Raw genomic sequence first — 19758 nt, forward strand, 5'->3', positions numbered from 1 at the left:
CTCACCTCCTGGAACTCTTCAGCTCCTTTCTCCTTCCTCTTCAGCAGTTCCTTATCTCTCTTCTCTTCCATCTCTGTTAGCTTTGCCATTATGAATGTTCTGAATTCTTTATCAGACATTTCCATGATTTCCATTGAACTATGTGTGGATGAAGAGGAGCTATCCATTTCCCTTGGAGGAGGGGTATTTTCCTGCTTCCCGGTATTTCTTGTGGTCCTGCAGCAATTTCTAGTCATCTGGTGGATGGTCGGTTTCTTCCCAAACTTGGAAGTTCAATCACGCGAGTTTTGTATGCTGGAGGCCGAATTATCAGTGGGACCTCTTCATTTCTCCGTTTCCCCCAAAATGGCTAGATCGCAGGAGCCATGGAGCTGTCCAATAGAATCAATTTTTGAAGAATATATAATTCCAGATATGTATGTCTAATAGTAAGCCTGCAAATAACATGAAGTAAAACTTTACAGAATTGAGGAGGAATAGATACATGAAGACTTACAGTTATTTTTCTTTTATTAGAGATTTTTGCTATAGGGTGTATGCACTTTCTAGATTCACAGAGACAGAGAGACAGAAAGTGAGAAATCACTCCCCATGAGGATAGCCATACTGCAATCCCTTCTTCTTCATTCTCCTCTTGGGATCTTGCGCATGCACACACATACGCCCTGGCATGAGTTTTAAGTTACCAGGTCCAGGACTCGAGCCGCAGTTGACTACATGTGAGTCCAGTGACGTAACCATTATGCTTTCTGCTGATCCCAAATTACAGATATTTCAATACTCTTCTCTAAGAGATAAAAAAAAAAGTAGAGTCAGTGTAATGTGAAAGACCTGAACCATACCACAAACCTCAACCATTATAATAGAAATATAGAGTAGTACACACAACTACAAGAAATATACATTTTCAGGTACTCTTAAAACATTCACCAAGCTAATGTGAGAATGAGCAGAAAGGAAATAAAAAGTATGAGAACTAGAAAAATTTAAAACAAGCTTGCTTTTATAAATTTCAAACTAAAGTTTTTCAATGAATGTAAATAAATTATCCTATTTTAATAGTGGAGAGTCTCAGTTTAGGTTTTAAAAAGCTTAGATGTCTTTATGAGAGACATCTAAAACAAAATGGCACAAAAAGAAAACAGGAATAGCCATATTAGTAGACAAAATTAAACTTAAAGATAATTAAAAGCTCAAAGGAGAAAATATCTTATATTGATAAAAGATACACTTAAGAAGATGTTAAACATGAAGTGTAAAACATAAAAAAACTTTACAAAATAAGTAATCATACCATTGCATTAAAAGAATATACCATAACCAAAGCATACAGAGAATAATCTTACTATAACTCAATACATAAGCCAGTTAGAAAATAATACAATTTTACAAGAGACATCTAAAGACCATATTGAAACATCTACAGCAAATATCATGCTTAGTGATGAAACATTTCACATTTTCATTGATGTTCAAAATTAGATATGCATACTTATTATCATATCTAGTCTTTGGTTCTTCTAGTCAGTACAATGAGTTTAGTTAAATACTGAAAATAATTAGTGAAACCCATTAATTTTAGATGTTTGTGCCAAAACCAAAGAAATTAACAAATTAATAGAACTGAAATAGAGTTGTTACTTGGCCAGATTCAAAATTAACATTAAAAATTGGTACCTTTCCTCTATCAGCAATAGCTAATTAGAACATATAATTAAACAAAAAGGACTTTACCATAATAACTACAAGATTTTTTCCTAGGAATGAATCAAATAATATATATGGAAATTTATATGAACAAACTATAAAACTTCATTGAAAGTTCTTAAATAGCTGAATAAATAGGCATACTGTGCTTATAGATGGGAAAATTCACAAATGAAACAGATTAATCTGTAAATTCAGCATAACTCTAATCAGAATTCCTGGACAAGCAGGTGGCATGGAGGTTAAGGTACTAGATTCTGGCACCAACAGTTAGCATAATGGCTCTGTCACTGGACTCCCATGTAGTCGACTGCGGTTCAAGTCCTGGACTCAGTGGCTTAAACTCACACTGGGCATGTGTGCGTGCGTGCTCAAGATCCAAGAGGAGAATGGAGGAGAAGCAATTGTGGCGTGGCCGTCCTTCCCCCCTCCCCCCCAGAGGAGAAGGGATTGCAGTGTGGCCATCCCTGGGGGGGCTGATTTCTCACTGTTTGTCTGTCTGTCTCTCTGTCTGTCTGGTGAGTGCATGTGCCCTATAACAAAAACCTCTCCAAAAAAAAAAAAAGGTACTAGATCCCACATGTCCAACTTTGTGGTTTGAGTGTTGGACCTGGTAACTTGAAAATCATGCCAGGCATATGTGCATGTGTACCCAAAATCCTGAAAGGAGAATGGAGGAGAAGGATTGTGGCATGGCTGTTCCCCTGGAAATGATTGCTCACTTTCCCTGTCTCTCTGTCTTTGTTTCTGACAAGCAGACTTGTCTTATAGAAAAAGAAAAAAAAAAAAAATCATGGAACTATTATTTTAAATATTCTAGAAATAAGTAGGTGAGAAGGGATTCTGATCACTTTCAAGTGTCTTCATATTTACCACGCTGGTTCAAGGTATCATCTTATCTGGATTATCATATGAGCCTTTGAATTATTCTCTTTTTTTACTCTTTATCAGCATCTACCCAATTACTGTGGCCTAATCTGAACACCTACCATGAGTGATCCTTTAATGAATTTCTTAATCTAATGCTCTCTTTAAGCCTATAAATTAGCATCTCTGCTTTATAATATAAGACATTGCTTAGAAAGATCAGGTAATTGAACTCAGGTCAAATAATTAGTAAGAAGCAGAGCCAGGATTTGAATCCAGTATTTCTGATTCTAAAGGTCATTCTTTTCAGCACCAGACTGTAATTCTTTTTATATTACAATTACTGTTTTTTTAAAGAATGAGTACTCAAAGATGTTTGGCATATGTGATAAACATATGAAATACGTACCTTGGCATCATAAAAACTACGTTCTTGGGACCAGCGGATGGCATAATAGTTACATTACTAGACTCCCACATGGTCCACCATGGTTCAAGTCCCAGACCTGAAACTCAGGCCAGGTGCGTGTGCATGCGTGCCCAATATCCTGAGAAGAGAATGGAGTAGAAGGAATTGCAGCATGACCATCCCCCTGGAGGGTGATTTCTTGCTTTTCATCTCTCTGTGTCCCTCTGTCTCTCCAGCAAGCACACATGCTCTATAGCAAAAAAAAAAAATATCTTAAAAAAAACAACAAAACAAAACAAAAAACCAATATGCTTTCATTTTACTTAGAGACAGAAAACTGACCTGAGATAAGTTTGACTTGACCCATTTTGACATTTTTGATGTTTATATTGCAATAAAGACAAAATCTTTTATTTTTAAGAATATTATCATACTTTAGTTTTAGTTTTTTCAGGCTTTAATTTTTAACACCGTCCTTTCTCCTGTGACATATCTTACTGCACTCTTAACCATGATGCTAATAATAAAGCTCACCTTTAATGATCAGAGAACTTGAATGTTGAAATAAGCTATTTTTAGAAATGTTGGGTTTATGATAATGATGAAAGTTGTATCATGTTGTTATGGCAACCAAAATCCTAAAGTACTGACTAATGACAAGCTCACTGATTTGGGAAATAAGCACTTCATTTTTCATCTCAGCAGTGATTTAAGTGCATTATTTATACTACATTTTTGAAAATGCAGTTAATTTCTATGAACATATTTTAAGATGAGAATGATAACTTCGTTTAGTTAGATATTAATTTTTTTTTCCTAAGAGGTATTTTTGCAATAGCATACGTGTGCTCGCCAGAAAGACAGTGACAGAGAAACAGAAAGTGAGAAATCGCCCCCTGGGAGAATGGCCATGCTGCTGTCCCTTCTTCATTTGCATCTTGGGATCTTGGACACACACACACACACACACACACACACACACAATCCTGGCGTGAGTTTAAGCCACTAGGTCTGGTACTCGAACTGCGGTCAACTACGTGGAGTCTAGAGACATAACTGTCACGCCATCTGCTGGTCCCTATATATTAATCTTTATTAAGATTTTTTAGGGGCCTGTAGGTGGCGTAGTGGTTAAGGCGCTAGATTCCCACATGGGCAGCCATGGTTCAAGTCCCAGACCCAGTCACTTGAAAATCACGCCAGACATGTTTGCATGCATGCATGCCTAAATTCCTGAGAGGATACCGGAGGACAAGGAATTGTAGTGTGGCCACCCCTGAGGAGAGATTTCTCACTTTTTTTCCTCTCTGTCCTTCACTGGTGAGTGCATGCACCATTAAAAAATAAATAAATAAATAATTTATATACTACTAGATTGTGATGACACTGGGACATTTGTAACTGGAAAAATTGCATGAATTAATTGGTGGCATTTTGGGGGCCAACAGATGTCATAGTGATTATGGTGCTGGGTTCCCGAGTCCTAGACCCAGTGATTTAAAACTTACCCTGGGTACATGTGCTTACATGCCCAAGATCATGAGAGGAGGATGGAGGAGAAGACAGTGGAGGAGATTGTGATGTGGCCATCCCCCTGAGGGGTGATTACTTCTTTCTGTCTGTCTCTCTGTCTGATGAGCGCAGGTATTTTATTTAAAAAGTCTCTCTTAAAAAAAAATTGTGGCATTCTGATGCATAAATAATTGAAATATGTTGCCTTGGGGCCGTGTGACTGATTGTGCCATTCAAAAAACACCAGGGGTGTGTGCATGCTTGTCCAAAATCTTAAGTGGATGATGGAGGAGAAGAGATTGCTACATGGTCATAACCCCTGGGAGGTGCTTTCTAGTTTTCTCTCCTTCTCTCTGTCTCTCTTTGACATACCTTCTCTATAACCCCACCCCACCCACCGCCAAAAAAAAATTCTATAACAAACTGATCTTCATCTTAAGTTCTTTTATATTTTTTGTTGCCTAACAGTAAATTAGCTACATAATACTGGGTTGTCAGAAAAGTCATGACACGTTTTTGCATAAAAAACTTAGGAAAATATGTCATGACTTTTCTGATAACCCAATATTGTATATGTTGTATGACACACTGGTTTAGCAAGCTACTTTCTAAATATAAAAAATGTCAAGAAAGACCTTCTAAAACGTGGAAATAGGTAGATGAGATCTGGAAGAATATCATGTCCTTACATTGTCATAATGAAGCATTGTTAACAAGGCCCATCAGCAACTATTTAGAGGAATGTATCTTTGACTCTTGGTTTACTACTGATTAAAGGTCCCAATCTAGGTGGACATGTTAATTAATACTTTCTGTCTGATAGAAGAGATATTCCAAATATTACAGTTTTTCTTATTTTCTAGCACATTAACCCCTTTTTTTAATCTAACCTATTTTATTCCACCCTTTTTATTTCAAATGCCTATAAATGACCAGTTACTGAAAATTATCTTCGAACAAGCTTATCATCTTAGTAGTTTCCTCCTTTAGTGAGTTATTAAATTTTTGACATGTTCATTTTTCATGGATTATGTTTTTAAGATTTGAAAATTAAACTTGCCCTGGAAGGACTATCACACTTTCTAAAGGCCATTAGAGCACCACCTATTAATTAAATACCTATGACAATCACGTGGTAGCAAAGAGACCAGGAAATATAGTGGTCTAACCTTATAGGCAATCGTATGAGAAGTCTTAAAAGAACTCATAGAAAATGTGTATTATGGGGACCAGCAGATGGCGTAATGGTTATGTCGTTGAACTCCCACATAGTTGACTGTGTTTTGAGTTCCGGACTAGTGGCTTAAAAACATACTCGGCCTTGTGCATGCATACCCAAAATCTCTAGAGGAGAATGGAGGAGAACGGATTGTGGCATGGTCATCCCTCCCTCGCTTTCTGTCTCTCTGACGAGCATGTGTGCCCTATAGCAAAAATCTCTTTAAAAAAAAAAAACAAACGGGTGGGGGAATATGAATTAGAGAAATTTTGCACCAGAATAAACTTATACTTTAATTCTATTTTCCACAAACTTTTTGCAGTTCTCTTATAGCTTATATTCAAATAAAAAGTATCTCACTTCCTTCCCTCTTTTCACCTGGCCTTTTCGTATGTCCTTTGGTCTTGTAAAAACGGGACAGAAACCATTCCTAAAATACTGTCCGTTCACCCATGAGCTAAGGCATAGCTGTGATTGAACAGAGTGTAGTAGGTAAGCTCAGGTGGCTCTCTGTGCTAGAACACCTGCTCAGCATTCAAGAGCTTTCAGAAACTCATTAATGGGCTGAGATGATTTGCTGGTCATTTTGTACTTATTTATGCAATAAACGGAGTGTTCTATTTTGAGCATTTACTATTTGTAAAATGATTCATCATTATTTGAGACTGTATTTCATACATGATATTAATGATTAATTTAGGCCCAGACATGAGACAGGCAGGCAGACAAGACAGATAGATTGACAGATAAATATATAGGTATTTTTAAAGATAAAGAATGAATATGCATAATAATTATTATAAATAAAAGGGGTAGAAAAGCAGCAAGAGAATAAACCTGTTTTAGCACTACAGATACCATTTATATGCAAATAACTGATATGCTTATTAATCATTATTTAGGGAACCAAATTCCCTAAAACAGTGTGTGTATTGTATATCTGTACATATATGTAAGTAGAGAAATAGACACATAGAGGTGTTTTGTTTTTAAAAACAGCTCATTAAATTGCTCCAACTCTCAATGGAATAGTATAATTTAAAAACTGATATGTAAGTGGAGAAATAGACACATAGAGGTGTTTTGTTTTGTTTTTAAAAACAGCTCATTAAATTGCTCCAACTCTCAATGGAATAGTATAATTTAAAAACTGAAAGTAGCTTATAAAGATTACTTAGTTCAGTACTTTGTTTTACAATGAAGAAATTAGTTCTGGAGAGATTAAGTTACTTGTTAAAGGCAGTAATAAAATAGTGGCAGGGCTTCAACGGAGTCTTCTGACAGTAATTCACCATATCATTGTGTCTTCACTGTACCATATAGAAATCATTAGTACACATTTAATGAAGGTGAATGTGTGGTCACAATAAATGTATTTGACTTTGTTCAGATAAATTTACTCTTACACTTATTCAGAAATATGGAGTTACACTATCAGCTATACTTCTTACTCTAAGTTTGAGTTTGACTGGGAATCACTTTGGAGAATCTCATTCTGTTTTGTTCCTATCCCATTAACTTTGCAACTAGTGGATAGACCAGAAGGAACAGTTTCTTTTTTTCTACACAATGTGAAAGACTTTTCTCAACCAGCTTTTACTACCTCTTTATCTTTTCCAATAAGACCATGTTAATTTTTTTAATCCTAAAAGGATTAATAACACTGCTTATGATGGATAATTTAATTTAGATTATTGTAAAAATCAGAAAAGTAATGCAACGGTTCTCATGACTAGGTCTAATGAATAAATAATGCAAGCAGCTGAAGATGACAGGATATAATTGTCATTAAAAGAGGGTGTGGATTCAGGTTTAACCAGCCTAGTACTGTTTTTTTCCAGCTGGTTAATTTCTAAAATATTTGCAAGACTATGTGTATTATTCTTTTATGTATTTTATGGAAACATTTGAGAATGCTGCAGTTTGTTGTAAGCAAGTGTGACATTTTTGCCTAGTGTTCTAGAGAGAAGGAAAGAAATGTCAGGGATGTGGTTATTAGTGTAGGAGCTCTAGGTGTAAGGGCTGATTATTGTAAGTTTTTTTGAGAGAGAAAAGTTTCTGTAAACTTGAATAACATGAACATCTTTTTTCAAGGTTGATATGTTATCAGCGGTTTTTGCAAATCCATACATGGATGTTGGGTCACACTTTCTATTTCTTGTTCAGCAGCTACTATATACAATGTATTCTCCTAGCCTGAAGGATATACCACAGTGAATAAAACACAGTTCCCACCGTGCATTACCTACATAGTAATGGGGAATACTTTTAATAAATAATATATATTTAGAAATATATTTTATCCCAAAATCAAGACATATATTGGATTGTCAGAAAAGTCATGATGTATTTTTCTGTTTTGCTGTGCAAAAATACATCATGATTTTTCAGACAACCCAATAATTTGTGTAGCGTTATATCTGGTAATTATCAAAATGAAATGCATTGTTTCAAAGATAAAGTTTCCTTACGATTCCTAGTATTTCCAGAAAGTGTGTTCATTTTGTTTGTTTATCACCAGAGAGCAGATTGTAAAACAGTCTACAGAATTAGTCTGCAGAGCCTATGCGGAAGTGTATGCAGCTGTGATGAACCCAGTCAACGAATACAAAGATCCAGAGAGCATTCTACACCGTTCACCGCACCAAGTGCAGACACTTCTCTCCTGATGAGCTCGTGTAATTGTGTTCACGAAATAATGCATCCCTAAAACACTGAAGGTGATCTTGCTTATGGTATATTAATCCTTTGAAATTTAATACTTCCAGCTTTTTTTGGTGTGTCCTAAGATTATAGGTCCCAAGAATTTCTTTCGGTCTCAATAACATGGAAGTAAGTAACATTCTGACCTGTTAGAATTGCTCCGTATCTGCTCTCCATAGAAGTGCTATCTTCTGAGCCATCCACCTCTACAGCTCTGTAGTGTCCCCTGTATTCTGGAACATAAATGTATGGCAAACAACGGTATAAGAGATTTGAGAGGTTTTCCTTTTCTATGAACTAGTTCTAAATTGACAGCTCATGAAAAAAATAATTTGTCTAAACAGGAATTAGTATAAGGATATGGCCTAATAAATGTCTCTTTACTTAAAGATTTATGGCTTTTATTTGAATAGTTGTATTTAATAATTTTTTTGAATTTAGCCTCTGTCTATATCTCCAAAATAACTGCCTTAAAGAAGCTATTAGGAAGGAGAAAAATAACAGTGGATTGTGCTACAGGTGTACATACCTGCAAATCTCTTTTCCATTTTACTTTAGCACATAGGGCGCAATAGACTACATATATTTTTATGCAGTTTTACGTATACACTGAGCAAAAAGGAAAAAAAGAAAACAAATTTAAATAGGGATTCCACTCTAGATGTCCTGGACAGAACTTGAGGTAGAGCTGAGCACTCCCAGAGAGTGCTAGGAGCAGAGGCCTGAAGCTGCACAGCAACCTGGTGTTTAACAGTCCAACCAACCACAAGTTTTATTTGGTATTCAAACCAAAGAAATAGTGATCTACTGAACAGCAAAGGGAGAACTGCAAGAAGAGTGTTGTCAGTGGTAGCAGGTCTATCTCCATGGCATCCCTCACAAAGTACGATCTGGGCACCAACTTTAGAACTTTACCTCTAAGGACGATTCAAATTTGCTGTATTTTAAAAAGTAATTTAAAAATAAAAGGAAAAACTGTTTGATGTGACTTATCTTTGTGGTTAGGTTTTAACAACCAGTGTTTTTTAGCAAAATATCTTGATTTCTGGTGAATCTACAAAAAGGGATATGTCCCTAAATAATAAGTGAAAAACTGAGGTACAAGGAAAAAAAGTGACTAGTTTAAAATATTTCAAAATTAATAATAATAGAGTTACTATTTATAGTAGATCATATATCAGGTCTTCAGGAAAGTCATGATTATTTTTCTATGCAAAACTGTGTCATGATTTTTCTGACAACCCAATAGTATATAACATAAATTAGTACTTACAAAGTGTGGCCTGTTTATAATTTTTTATAACTAATAAGTTTGGGGGACCAGCTGGTGGCATAGTGGTTCAGGCAGTTGGATGGCTGACTGCACTGTTTGAGTCCTGGGCCTGGTGGCTTGAAAAAACACCAGGAGTATGTGCCCAAAATCCCAAAAGGAGAATGAAAAAGGGATTGCTGGGCAGCCTTTCTCCCCTGGGGGTGTCCCCCTAGGGAGTGCCTTTTCACTCTCTTTCTCTCTCCACTACCCCTGGGGGGTGGGTGCCTTCTTACCCTCTCACTTGCTCGCTCGCTCGCTCGCTTGCTGTCTGTTTTTCTCTGGTAAGTGCATGTACCCTCTGGCAAATTATAACAATAATAATAATAAAAAAAATTTTTTTAAGTTTTTTTGGAGAATCCATTTTGGTATACATCTGTATTTTAGTCTTTCTTCAGTGGATATGTGTGACATAAAAGAGACAAAATTATAATATAAATCAACAGCTTAAATTTTACATAATTTATTTCTTCTGTGGAAAAAGATTGATACTTTACCATTAGTGAATTCCTTTGTTTTGTAGGAAAAAAATGTATTTTATTTACTGCCTGGTTTTCTCAAATAAAATATTAAACTATTTCAAAAACAAAAATCTTTGCAGTATTTTTATATATCTCATCACTGTGTATTTAGAAAAAGTATGACTGGAAAGGGGAGGCAAAACTGAAATAACTAGTGAGAGACTAGTTATGGCAGAATGTATCATGATACTGAGAACCAAGTCAAAATAAAAGATTATAAATGGTAACAATTAGCATAATACTTAGATTTATGTAATTCATAGTTTGCATTTTTAACTATTTGTTTTGGCTTAAGTATAATCTTGGGCATTGTATATTAGCCTGTTTTTCAAAAGAAAAAGTATTTACCTGGCAAAACCTTTCTCTGATTAAGCTTATCTATGTCTTTCTCTAGACCTATACCTGAGCAGGCAAATATTACGTGAGAAACATTTTACAAATGGACCGACTGACTTTGCTTTAAACTCACTATCACAGTTGTCATATGGGTACTGCAGTCATCTGAATGTCTATGTTCACCACAAATTCTTATGTTGAAGCCTTCACCTCCAACATGAAGGTGGTATGAGGAGGTAGGGTCTCTAGGCGTGATTAAGTCATCAGCATGGAGTCCTCATGAATGGGATTAGCGCCTTATTTAAAAAGCTTAGAAAGACTCTTCATCCCTTCTACCAGGTAAGGTTGTAGTGAGGAGGTTGCCTTCAGTGAGGAAGGAGGCCCTCACCAGAGACCAGCTCTGCCTGTGCCTTGATCTTGAACTTAACTGCCAGAAGTATGAGGAACAAATTTCTGTCATTAATAAATTACCTAGTTTATGGTAGCTACAGTAGCTCAGAGGACTAAGACAGGCATTCAGTGTTGCTCTGCAGCTTTGTAGTTTTACTCCATCTCTTTGGCAAACTCAGTTGCTCACTTTTCAAGATGACTTTTCTACCCTGTCTCTCTTAGTTCATGTCTTTCATAATTCACTTAATAAAATAGAAATGGTTAGATTAGTCCCCTCATATTCCTGCCCTCAAATATTATACCTATCTTCTCTGTCTTTTGCTCCTTTTGCTTAGGAGATGGAGTCCCTCTTCCCATGACAGGCTTTTTCTTTACTTTGTGCTATAGCTCTCATTCTTTCATCCTCTCTGAGCCTTATTTTTTTTTTTTGATTATCCCTTCATTTTGTTTCATCAACAACTTCTGACCTCTTTATAGAATTATTCTCAATGGTATATACAATATTATAGTATTCATAATTAAAAAAAAGAAACCTCTCCATCTCCTAAATTCAAACAACTCCATTTCTCTTTTGCTTTTATGCACTTTTGCACATACCATCATCTACTTTCTTATTTCTCCTTCTGTCTTTAAAAGATCCCAGTATGTCTTCAGACTCTCATTACTACAATAAGACTACCCTAATGAGATCTCCATCAGTGTTGTATGTATCATAGATTAGTCCCCTCATATTCCTGCCCTCAAATATTATACCTATCTTCTCTGTCTTTTGCTCCTTTTGCTTAGGAGATGGAGTCCCTCTTCCCATGACAGGCTTTTTCTTTACTTTGTGCTATAGCTCTCATTCTTTCATCCTCTCTGAGCCTTATTTTTTTTTTTTTGATTATCCCTTCATTTTGTTTCATCAACAACTTCTGACCTCTTTATAGAATTATTCTCAATGGTATATACAATATTATAGTATTCATAATTAAAAAAAAGAAACCTCTCCATCTCCTAAATTCAAACAACTCCATTTCTCTTTTGCTTTTATGCACTTTTGCACATACCATCATCTACTTTCTTATTTCTCCTTCTGTCTTTAAAAGATCCCAGTATGTCTTCAGACTCTCATTACTACAATAAGACTACCCTAATGAGATCTCCATCAGTGTTGTATGTATCATATCCAGTGGATTCTCACCACAAACTCTGTGGTGAGCACTAGAGTTTTTAAATATTTCCAAATGATATGTCTGTCATTGAGGAGTTTTCTCTCTTGCACAGAGATAGTCAACAAGTATTATGAATAAACAGAAGGCATTTTGGTAGGGAAAATGTGCATTTAAGTAGAAGGAAAAATTGAATTAATATTACCCTTCTATAACTATCTTTCTTCACTTCATTAAACTCTCAGTAGCAATCCACACACTTCTATTTGAAATACTATCATTTCCAGGCTTTGATGGCACCATTTCTCCTCATTTTTCTTCTATTTCACTTGCCTAATCCATTCCAACCTCTCCCTGGCTCTCTTGCCTCTAAATGACTTCTAAAACTCTAGAACTTGACCCTAGAAACCTTTTTTCTCTTTTTATCCTCCCTTTAGGTATTATTTCCTCAGCATAGCCTATTTTATCTGGACTAATATTAGCTCAGATGTTTTCAGTTATAGCCACATAATAGGATACTCTACAATAGTGAAAACAAGTGGTTTTCAAAATATGTAATGTTTAACAGGAAAAAAATACATAGTATTCCATTTATAGAATTTTTTTAAGTATACAATATTAATAGATAATGCATGATATGACGCTAAAAGAAATCACAAGTGATTAGGTCAATGCAATATGTGTTGAAGTTACCAATAATTTTTTTTCTTACAATGGGTTGTTTGTTATTTCATTTGTTTAATAAATAGTCTTTAAAATTTCCAGGTATCTTACATGAACCCTTCTCTGTATATTTTACAATTTAAAAAATGTTTAAGGTTTGGGCCAGTGTGTAGTGTAGTGGTTAAAGTGCTGGACTCTCACATGGTCAACCGTGGTTTGAGTCCTGGATCCAGCAGCTAGAAACTTAGGCTGGGCCTGTGTGCATATGTGCCCAAAATTCCAAGAGAATGGAGGAGAAGGGATTACAGTGTGGCCATTCCTCTGGGGAGTGATTTCTCTCTTTTCTGTCTTTGTTTCTCTCTGTGTCTCCAACAAGTCCACACACCCTGTAGCAAAAATCTCTGAAAACAATTAAAATTGTTCTTAGCACAGGGTCTTCTGGACCAAAGTTAGGGCTCAGTGTATGTTAGCTATTTTTTTTTATTACTTTCATTATTGAACACATTTATTAAGTACCAGCTGATGGCTAGGCTTCTGTAATGAGCACCAGAGTTTTAAAATGTTACTAATCATGTGTCTGTCATTCAGGAGTTTTCTGTCTTGCACAGAAGTAGTCACATGTATTATGAATAAACCATGCATTTTGGTAGGATACATGTGCGTGTAGGTAAAGGGAAAAAATGAACTAACACCATCCTTTACAGCTCAGCCAAATGTAGGTACGTGAAGTGATTGAGAGCACAGAAAAAGTTTAAAACCACAACTATACAGTTTTCTTTCTATTCATGCTGACATCAGCAGAAATGGTAAATTCGAGAATTCTAAGATCCACTTTTATATAAAAGTAATAATAAAAAGTCTTCAAAAAGCTGTCAACATCTGCAACCAGCAGATGGTAAGATGGTTATGTCACTGGACTCCCACATAGTTGACTATGATTCAAGTCCCGGACCCAGTGGCTTAAAATTAATGCCAGGCGAGTGTGCGTGCATGCCTAAAATCCTGTGAGGAGAATGGAGAAGAAGGGATTGCAGTGTGTCCATTCTTCCTGGGGGTGATTTCTCGCTTTCCAAGTGTCTCTCCGGCAAGCACACGTATACCCTATAGCAAAAATCTCTATTAAAAAAAGAGAGAGATATCTGTAAACATCAACTTTGTCAGTATCAACTTTGTCATAACTTGGAAAACTAATGCAAAGCTTGCAGCAACCTGGATTGTTTTTTGAAAATAATGAAGAAAAGAGGCGAAAAATTGACAAGAACAGCAAACATTGTAGTTTTTAATTAATGCTTGTCCTGTATCATGCTTCCAAACTTAGCAGTAGGCTTGAAAAAATCATTCCACATTCCTAGTATTGGAAAGAACTGAATGGACCTTTTCATTACTTGCAAGGATTGTCCTAATTTGATCTGCCTGCTCTCTGGAGAGCCATTCAAAGAGCTTATTATTACCATCGTGCCTGATGAGGAACTCATCCATTGCTAACACCACTGCCCAGAGGGCGTTTATTTAAAACAATAGCAGGTGAAGGTTTTAGTCATTGCTGTCTAAAGCAGTAGATAACAGTTTGGGGGCAAACAATAACAAGAAAGCTCTGGAAGAAAGGTTGGGAATGAGATGTTCATAAGGACTTTGAAAAGCTACCATGTTCTTGGGAATCTAGAAGGCTATATTCATAATCAGGACTGGGTGCACCCTCAGGAAAGACTAGAGATGCCGTAAATCTCACTTCTGTCTGACCATGAGGCTCTTTTTAAAGGAGGAAATGGAAGGTGAAGGAGAGTGAAAAACCCTGTTGTTGAGTGTTGACAACATGCCCCAACATGCACACAAAACTTTTCAACAAAGACTGAGAAATTTTTGTTGTTGTTGTTCTAGACATTTAAGGAAACCTTTCCCTGATCATTAGCTGACAGTTAAGCTATTGGCTATCACACACATAAGCCGTGCACATGACAAAGAATGCAGATTTTAAGGAATTCATAAAAGTCATTAACTATAGACATCATAACTATAGAAGACAACAGCAGTGGCAGGTTGTGAGAACCTGATTTTCAGATTTCATAAATTATTATATTTGAAATGTTAACTTTTCAAGACAAATAACCATGACACTCAAAAAGACAAAGTGTAGCTGATATGCCAAGGAGCAGGAGATGTGAGGAACAGTGAGTAGAAATTGCCCTTGCAGAAGCCCAGATATTGAACATAACTAGACACAGATTTTAGCTATTTTTTATATGTTTAAGAACTAAGGAAACAATGTCTAAAGAACTAAAGGAAAATATGATAAGAATGTCTCACTGAACAGAAGATATAAAGGGGCAAAAAGCTTAAAAAGGAAGTTCTTGAGACCAGCAGGTGACATAATAGTTACATCACTGGACTCCCATGATTTGAGTCCCAGACCTGGTGGCTTAAAACTCATGCTGGGCACTTCTGTGTGAGTGCCCCCAAAATCCCCAGAGGAGAAGGGATTGCGGTGTGGTCATTCCCCCTGGGGGTGACTTCTCATTTTCCCCCTCTTTGTCTCTCTCTGGTGAGTGCACACACCCTATAGCAAAAAAAAAAAAAAAAACTCTTTCTTTAAACAAAAAAAAAAAATAGTTTTTTGTAACATTATGCGTTTATCATTGTAAAAGTTGTAACTTGTATTTTTATTTTATTATTTTTTAAAAATTTTTTGAGAGGTTTTTGCTATAGGGTGCTTGTGCTTGCCAGAAAGACAGAGAGAGACAGAGAGACAGAAAGTGAGAAATCACCCCCAAGGGGGGATGGCCACGCCACAGTACTTTCTCCTCCATTCTCTTCTTTGGGCACACACACACACTCGCCATGATATTCAAGCTGCTAAGTTTAGTACTCAACCTGTGATCAGTCTTGAAAGAGTTCAGCAATGTAACCCTATGTCATCTGCCGGCCCTCAGATATTGAGATCATGTAATTTTTGAAATTTAGGAATACTATCTGAGGGTCTCTTTTCAAAGTCAGAAGGTGAGGCTTATTTTTCATGAACTTGGCAACAATACTGATACATAATTAACCAATCTTGGAATATTTAGCAGTTTTCATCTTTTATGTACTATGGACTTTAATTATATAAGCAAAATATAGTTACATCATAAGGGCTAAAGCTGTAAAACACTATTGAATACTTGCAGCAAGTCAGTCCATTTTTTTTCTATTAAATATGCTGTTTAGATAATATTATAAATAGGTCTGCATGTGGTTACTTCAGGTTTGTAATTTTATTTGAGCATAATAATCTATCATCTTGAAAATACTTATTTATTTCTCCTTAGAGTGAATGTGCTTTTGGAGATAGATAATGTAATTATGTATTTTTACAGATCCAAATATAAAATTACTATAAATTAGCTGAGAAATGAATATAATAATCATATTAATAACAGCATGCTAGTCTATCAAATCCAACTAGCAATGCCAGTAGATGTTAAAAATAATAACTTTCTTAGCATGATAATTTAATAAGTAAAAATAAATGGTACTAAGCTTCTAAGAATGAGCTGAATTCAGGAAAATTTTTGGTAGGGCCAATGTATTTATGTAAAATATTTGCTGCTTTGAAAGGATGTATTATTTTTTTTACAGAATGTTTTGTTATACTGTATTTAAAACAGTGAAAGTATAAACCAACTAGGATTTTCAAAGTTTATAGGTTTGCCACCAGGAAATTATGTACATATTCTCTTTATTTCCATCAATGTCGAGATCTGGAAATACACTGGTACAAGCATTAATTTTTCCCTACTGAAAGCAAAATAACAAGGAGCAAGAGTGCAAGCCAGCTTCTAAAGTTGAATCTCCTGTGTTGAGATGCCTTGAGTTTTTCTAGGGATGTCATTTATGTGAACCTAGTTCACAGGATTCAGGCAAGAGTTGGCTACCGTTTTGCTAATCAGGACTCTGATGGAATATAAAATGGTAATTAGGATTGAAATGAGGTAAAAAAAAAAATTGCCTTAGAAGCCAAGTCTTAAAAAAAGACACCAAAGATTTGATTAGTATTCTGCATAATTGCAGTACTTTTAAAAATGTATTTATTTCCCGAAAGACAGTGAGAAAGAGAGACAGGCTCTGCTGACAGGGAGTCATTGGACTGTAATCTCCCCCAAACCTTCCAGCTGGCCAAGTTCACAGGCATGCTAAACTGTTCAGGTCAACCTGTAATCCAAACCTGGAGACTTTCCATATGGCTTAAAGTAGCTAGCAGTGCTGCTCTTCCACTTGTGCTACCTACACTGGATTCATAGCTGAACTTTTTTTTTTTTTTTTAATGGCCAGAAGGTGTATGTGCTCACCAGAGAGAGAAAAAGATTAAGAGAGAATAAGAGGGAGAAATTACTCTCCAATGGGGCATGGACATGCTACAATCCCTTATTCATTTGTCCATTCTGTTGCAATTTGGGGTACACACACACATGCCTAGTAGGCTCCTCAAGCCACCAGACCAGGGTTCAAACTGCAGTTGGCCATGTGTGATCTGGCTCCCTTAACCTTGAGATCATGAAGTTGTCCTTGATTGTTAAACTTATTTTCCTCTTTAAAAATTTATTGTAATTTATGATTTACAGATAATCATTACACATCTTTGTATGGCCACAAAATGGTTTTTAAAAGTATGTAAACGGGGGAACCAGCAGTTAACATAATGGCTATGTCGTTGGATGCCCACGTAGTTGACCGCGGTTCGTGTCCCAGACCCGGTGGCTTAGAACTCACGCTGGGCGTGTGCGCATGCATGCCCAAGATCTCGAGAGGAGAATGGAGGAGAAGGGATTGCGGCGTGACCATCCCCCCTGGGGGGTGATTTCTCGCTTGCTGTCTCTATGTCTCTCTCTGTCTGTCTGGCGAGCACATGCGCCCTATAGCAAAAAAAACTCTCAAAAAAAAAAAAGTATGTAAAAAGGGAACAGCAGTTAGTATAAAGGCTATGTAAATGGACTCCCATGTAGTTGACCACGGTTCGAGTCCTGGACCCAGTGGCTTAAACTCAAACTGGGCATGTGTGTGTGTTCATGTGTGCCCAAGATCCAGAGAGGCGAATAGAGGAGAAGGGAAGGCATGGCCATCCCCCCCGGGTGATGATTTCTCATTTTCTGTTTCTCTGTCTGTCTGTCTTTCTAGTCAATGCACATGCCCTATAGCAAAAACCTTCCAAAAAAAGTATGTATACAGTGTGTAATAAACAAATTGAGGATATAAACATATTCACCACCTTCAACATTTAACATTATGTTGTAGACATTTGAAGCCCACTGCAATGAATATCCTGTCAAGTTTGTACTGAATTATCTATGACATTCTTTACTGTGAGGTACAGTTTTAAAGAAAAACGTATTAATTAAAAATCAGACTGTAGTCACATAAATTACAAAGATAATCTTAACATAGCCAATGAAAGAAGAACTTGTAGTTTCCATGTAGAAGACTATGGAAGATAAGAGTTTATAACCTAAAACACAGCTGTGGGTATCAATTATTGGTCCAGTAAGAGATAGGTAAAATTATACATAACAATAGCTTATTAGGAAGAGTTAGATAAAGAATATTTTATTCACACCAAGTTCTTGTAAGACCATAGTATGCATTGTGCATAATGAAGTAAGTCTTCACAAAAGCAAAGATAACCAAACATTGGAAAGAGATGATTATAAGTGAAGATGATAAAGCCAGTGATTTGGTGATTTATAGACTTTACAATGTTCTTGATTTTAACCTTTTTTAAAATTTATTCCAGAGAAAGACTCAGTTAAAACATTTTCTTCCATTATCTAGTCTTATATAATGAATAATAGTTATAACAGGTATATACATTTAAACCTGTGGTATATATAATTTAAACCTATATAAATTGAACTGTCTATCAAATAATTGATAGATATATATATTTAAACCTGCTGGTGTATAAAATTGTTGAATCTACATTTAGTCTCAACATTCAATGTTACTATCAATATGTGTAGACTTGTCGTTTTTTTTTCCTAGTTGTTTTGTTTTTCTCTTCTATTTCTCTAGCTTTCTGGTAGAGTAACCCCTTAAGTATTTCCTGAAGAGTCAGTTTTGTTTTGGTGAATTCTTTCAGCATTTGTGTATCTAGTAATAATTTTATTTCTCCTTCCCATTTGAAGGATAATCTTGCTGGGTATAATACTCTTGACTGCTATTACTTTTCTTTTAAGTTTTAAATACATCTTTCCATTTTCCTTGTCTGCATTGTTTCAACTAAGAGATCTGATGTTAGTCTAATGGAGCAACCTTTTTAAGTAACTTGGTGTTTCTCTCTTGACATTTTTAGAATTTTGTCTTTGGTGTTTACTAATTTGCTATGATATTCTTTGGAGATGATCTTCTTATGTGTTATCAATTTGTTGTTGTCCTTTGTATCTCCTGGACTTAGATGTCCACATGCCTCCTTAAGTTTGAAAGAATTTCAATTAATATATTATGAAAGACATTTTCTATGCCTTTACTCGTCTTTTCGCCTTCTAAAATAGCTATAATGCAGGTATTTGACTATTTAATGGTGCCTTGGATTTCCTGAATGTTATCCTCATTTTTAATGGTTATTCTATTCTTTTCAGTTGCTTTGACTACATTGGGGGTTTTATTTTCAAGGTCAGTGATTCTTTCTTCTGCATGGTCTAATCTGTTGATATTTTCAAGGGAGGTTTGTTTTCCTGCAATATTTTCTTTTCTTTTTGTTTGGAGAGGTTTTCGCTTTAGGGCGCGTGCGCTCGCCAGACAGACAGAGAGAGACATAGAGACAGAAAGCGAGAAATCACTCCCTAGGGAGGATGGTCATGCCGCAATCCCTTCTCCTCCATTCTCCTCTTGGGATCTTGGGCACGCACGCACACGCGCCCAGCGTGAGTTCTAAGCCACCGGGTCCAGGACGCGAACCGTGGTTGACTACGTGGGAGTCCAGCTACATAGCCATTATGCTAACT

General features: G+C 36.1%; 1 protein-coding gene across 2 annotated transcripts in view; it reads left to right on the top strand.

Annotated features, from left to right (window-relative positions):
• Positions 1-9181, top strand: part of COG6 (component of oligomeric golgi complex 6) — an 86954-nt gene extending 77773 nt beyond the window's left edge. The window contains exon 19 of one of the 2 annotated variants that reach the window (XM_006154205.3): positions 8236-9181. In XM_006154205.3, coding sequence (XP_006154267.1) covers positions 8236-8383 — 148 coding nt within the window. In that variant the 3' untranslated portion in view covers positions 8384-9181. The remainder of the gene's footprint in view (positions 1-8235) is intronic. The other variant, XM_006154206.3, reaches the window with a different exon arrangement.
• The last annotated feature ends 10577 nt before the right edge of the window (positions 9182-19758 follow it).

Source organism: Tupaia chinensis, unplaced genomic scaffold, assembly GCF_000334495.1.
Source record: "Tupaia chinensis unplaced genomic scaffold, TupChi_1.0 Scaffold000402_1, whole genome shotgun sequence".
In the NCBI taxonomy this organism is placed as follows: domain Eukaryota; kingdom Metazoa; phylum Chordata; class Mammalia; order Scandentia; family Tupaiidae; genus Tupaia; species Tupaia belangeri.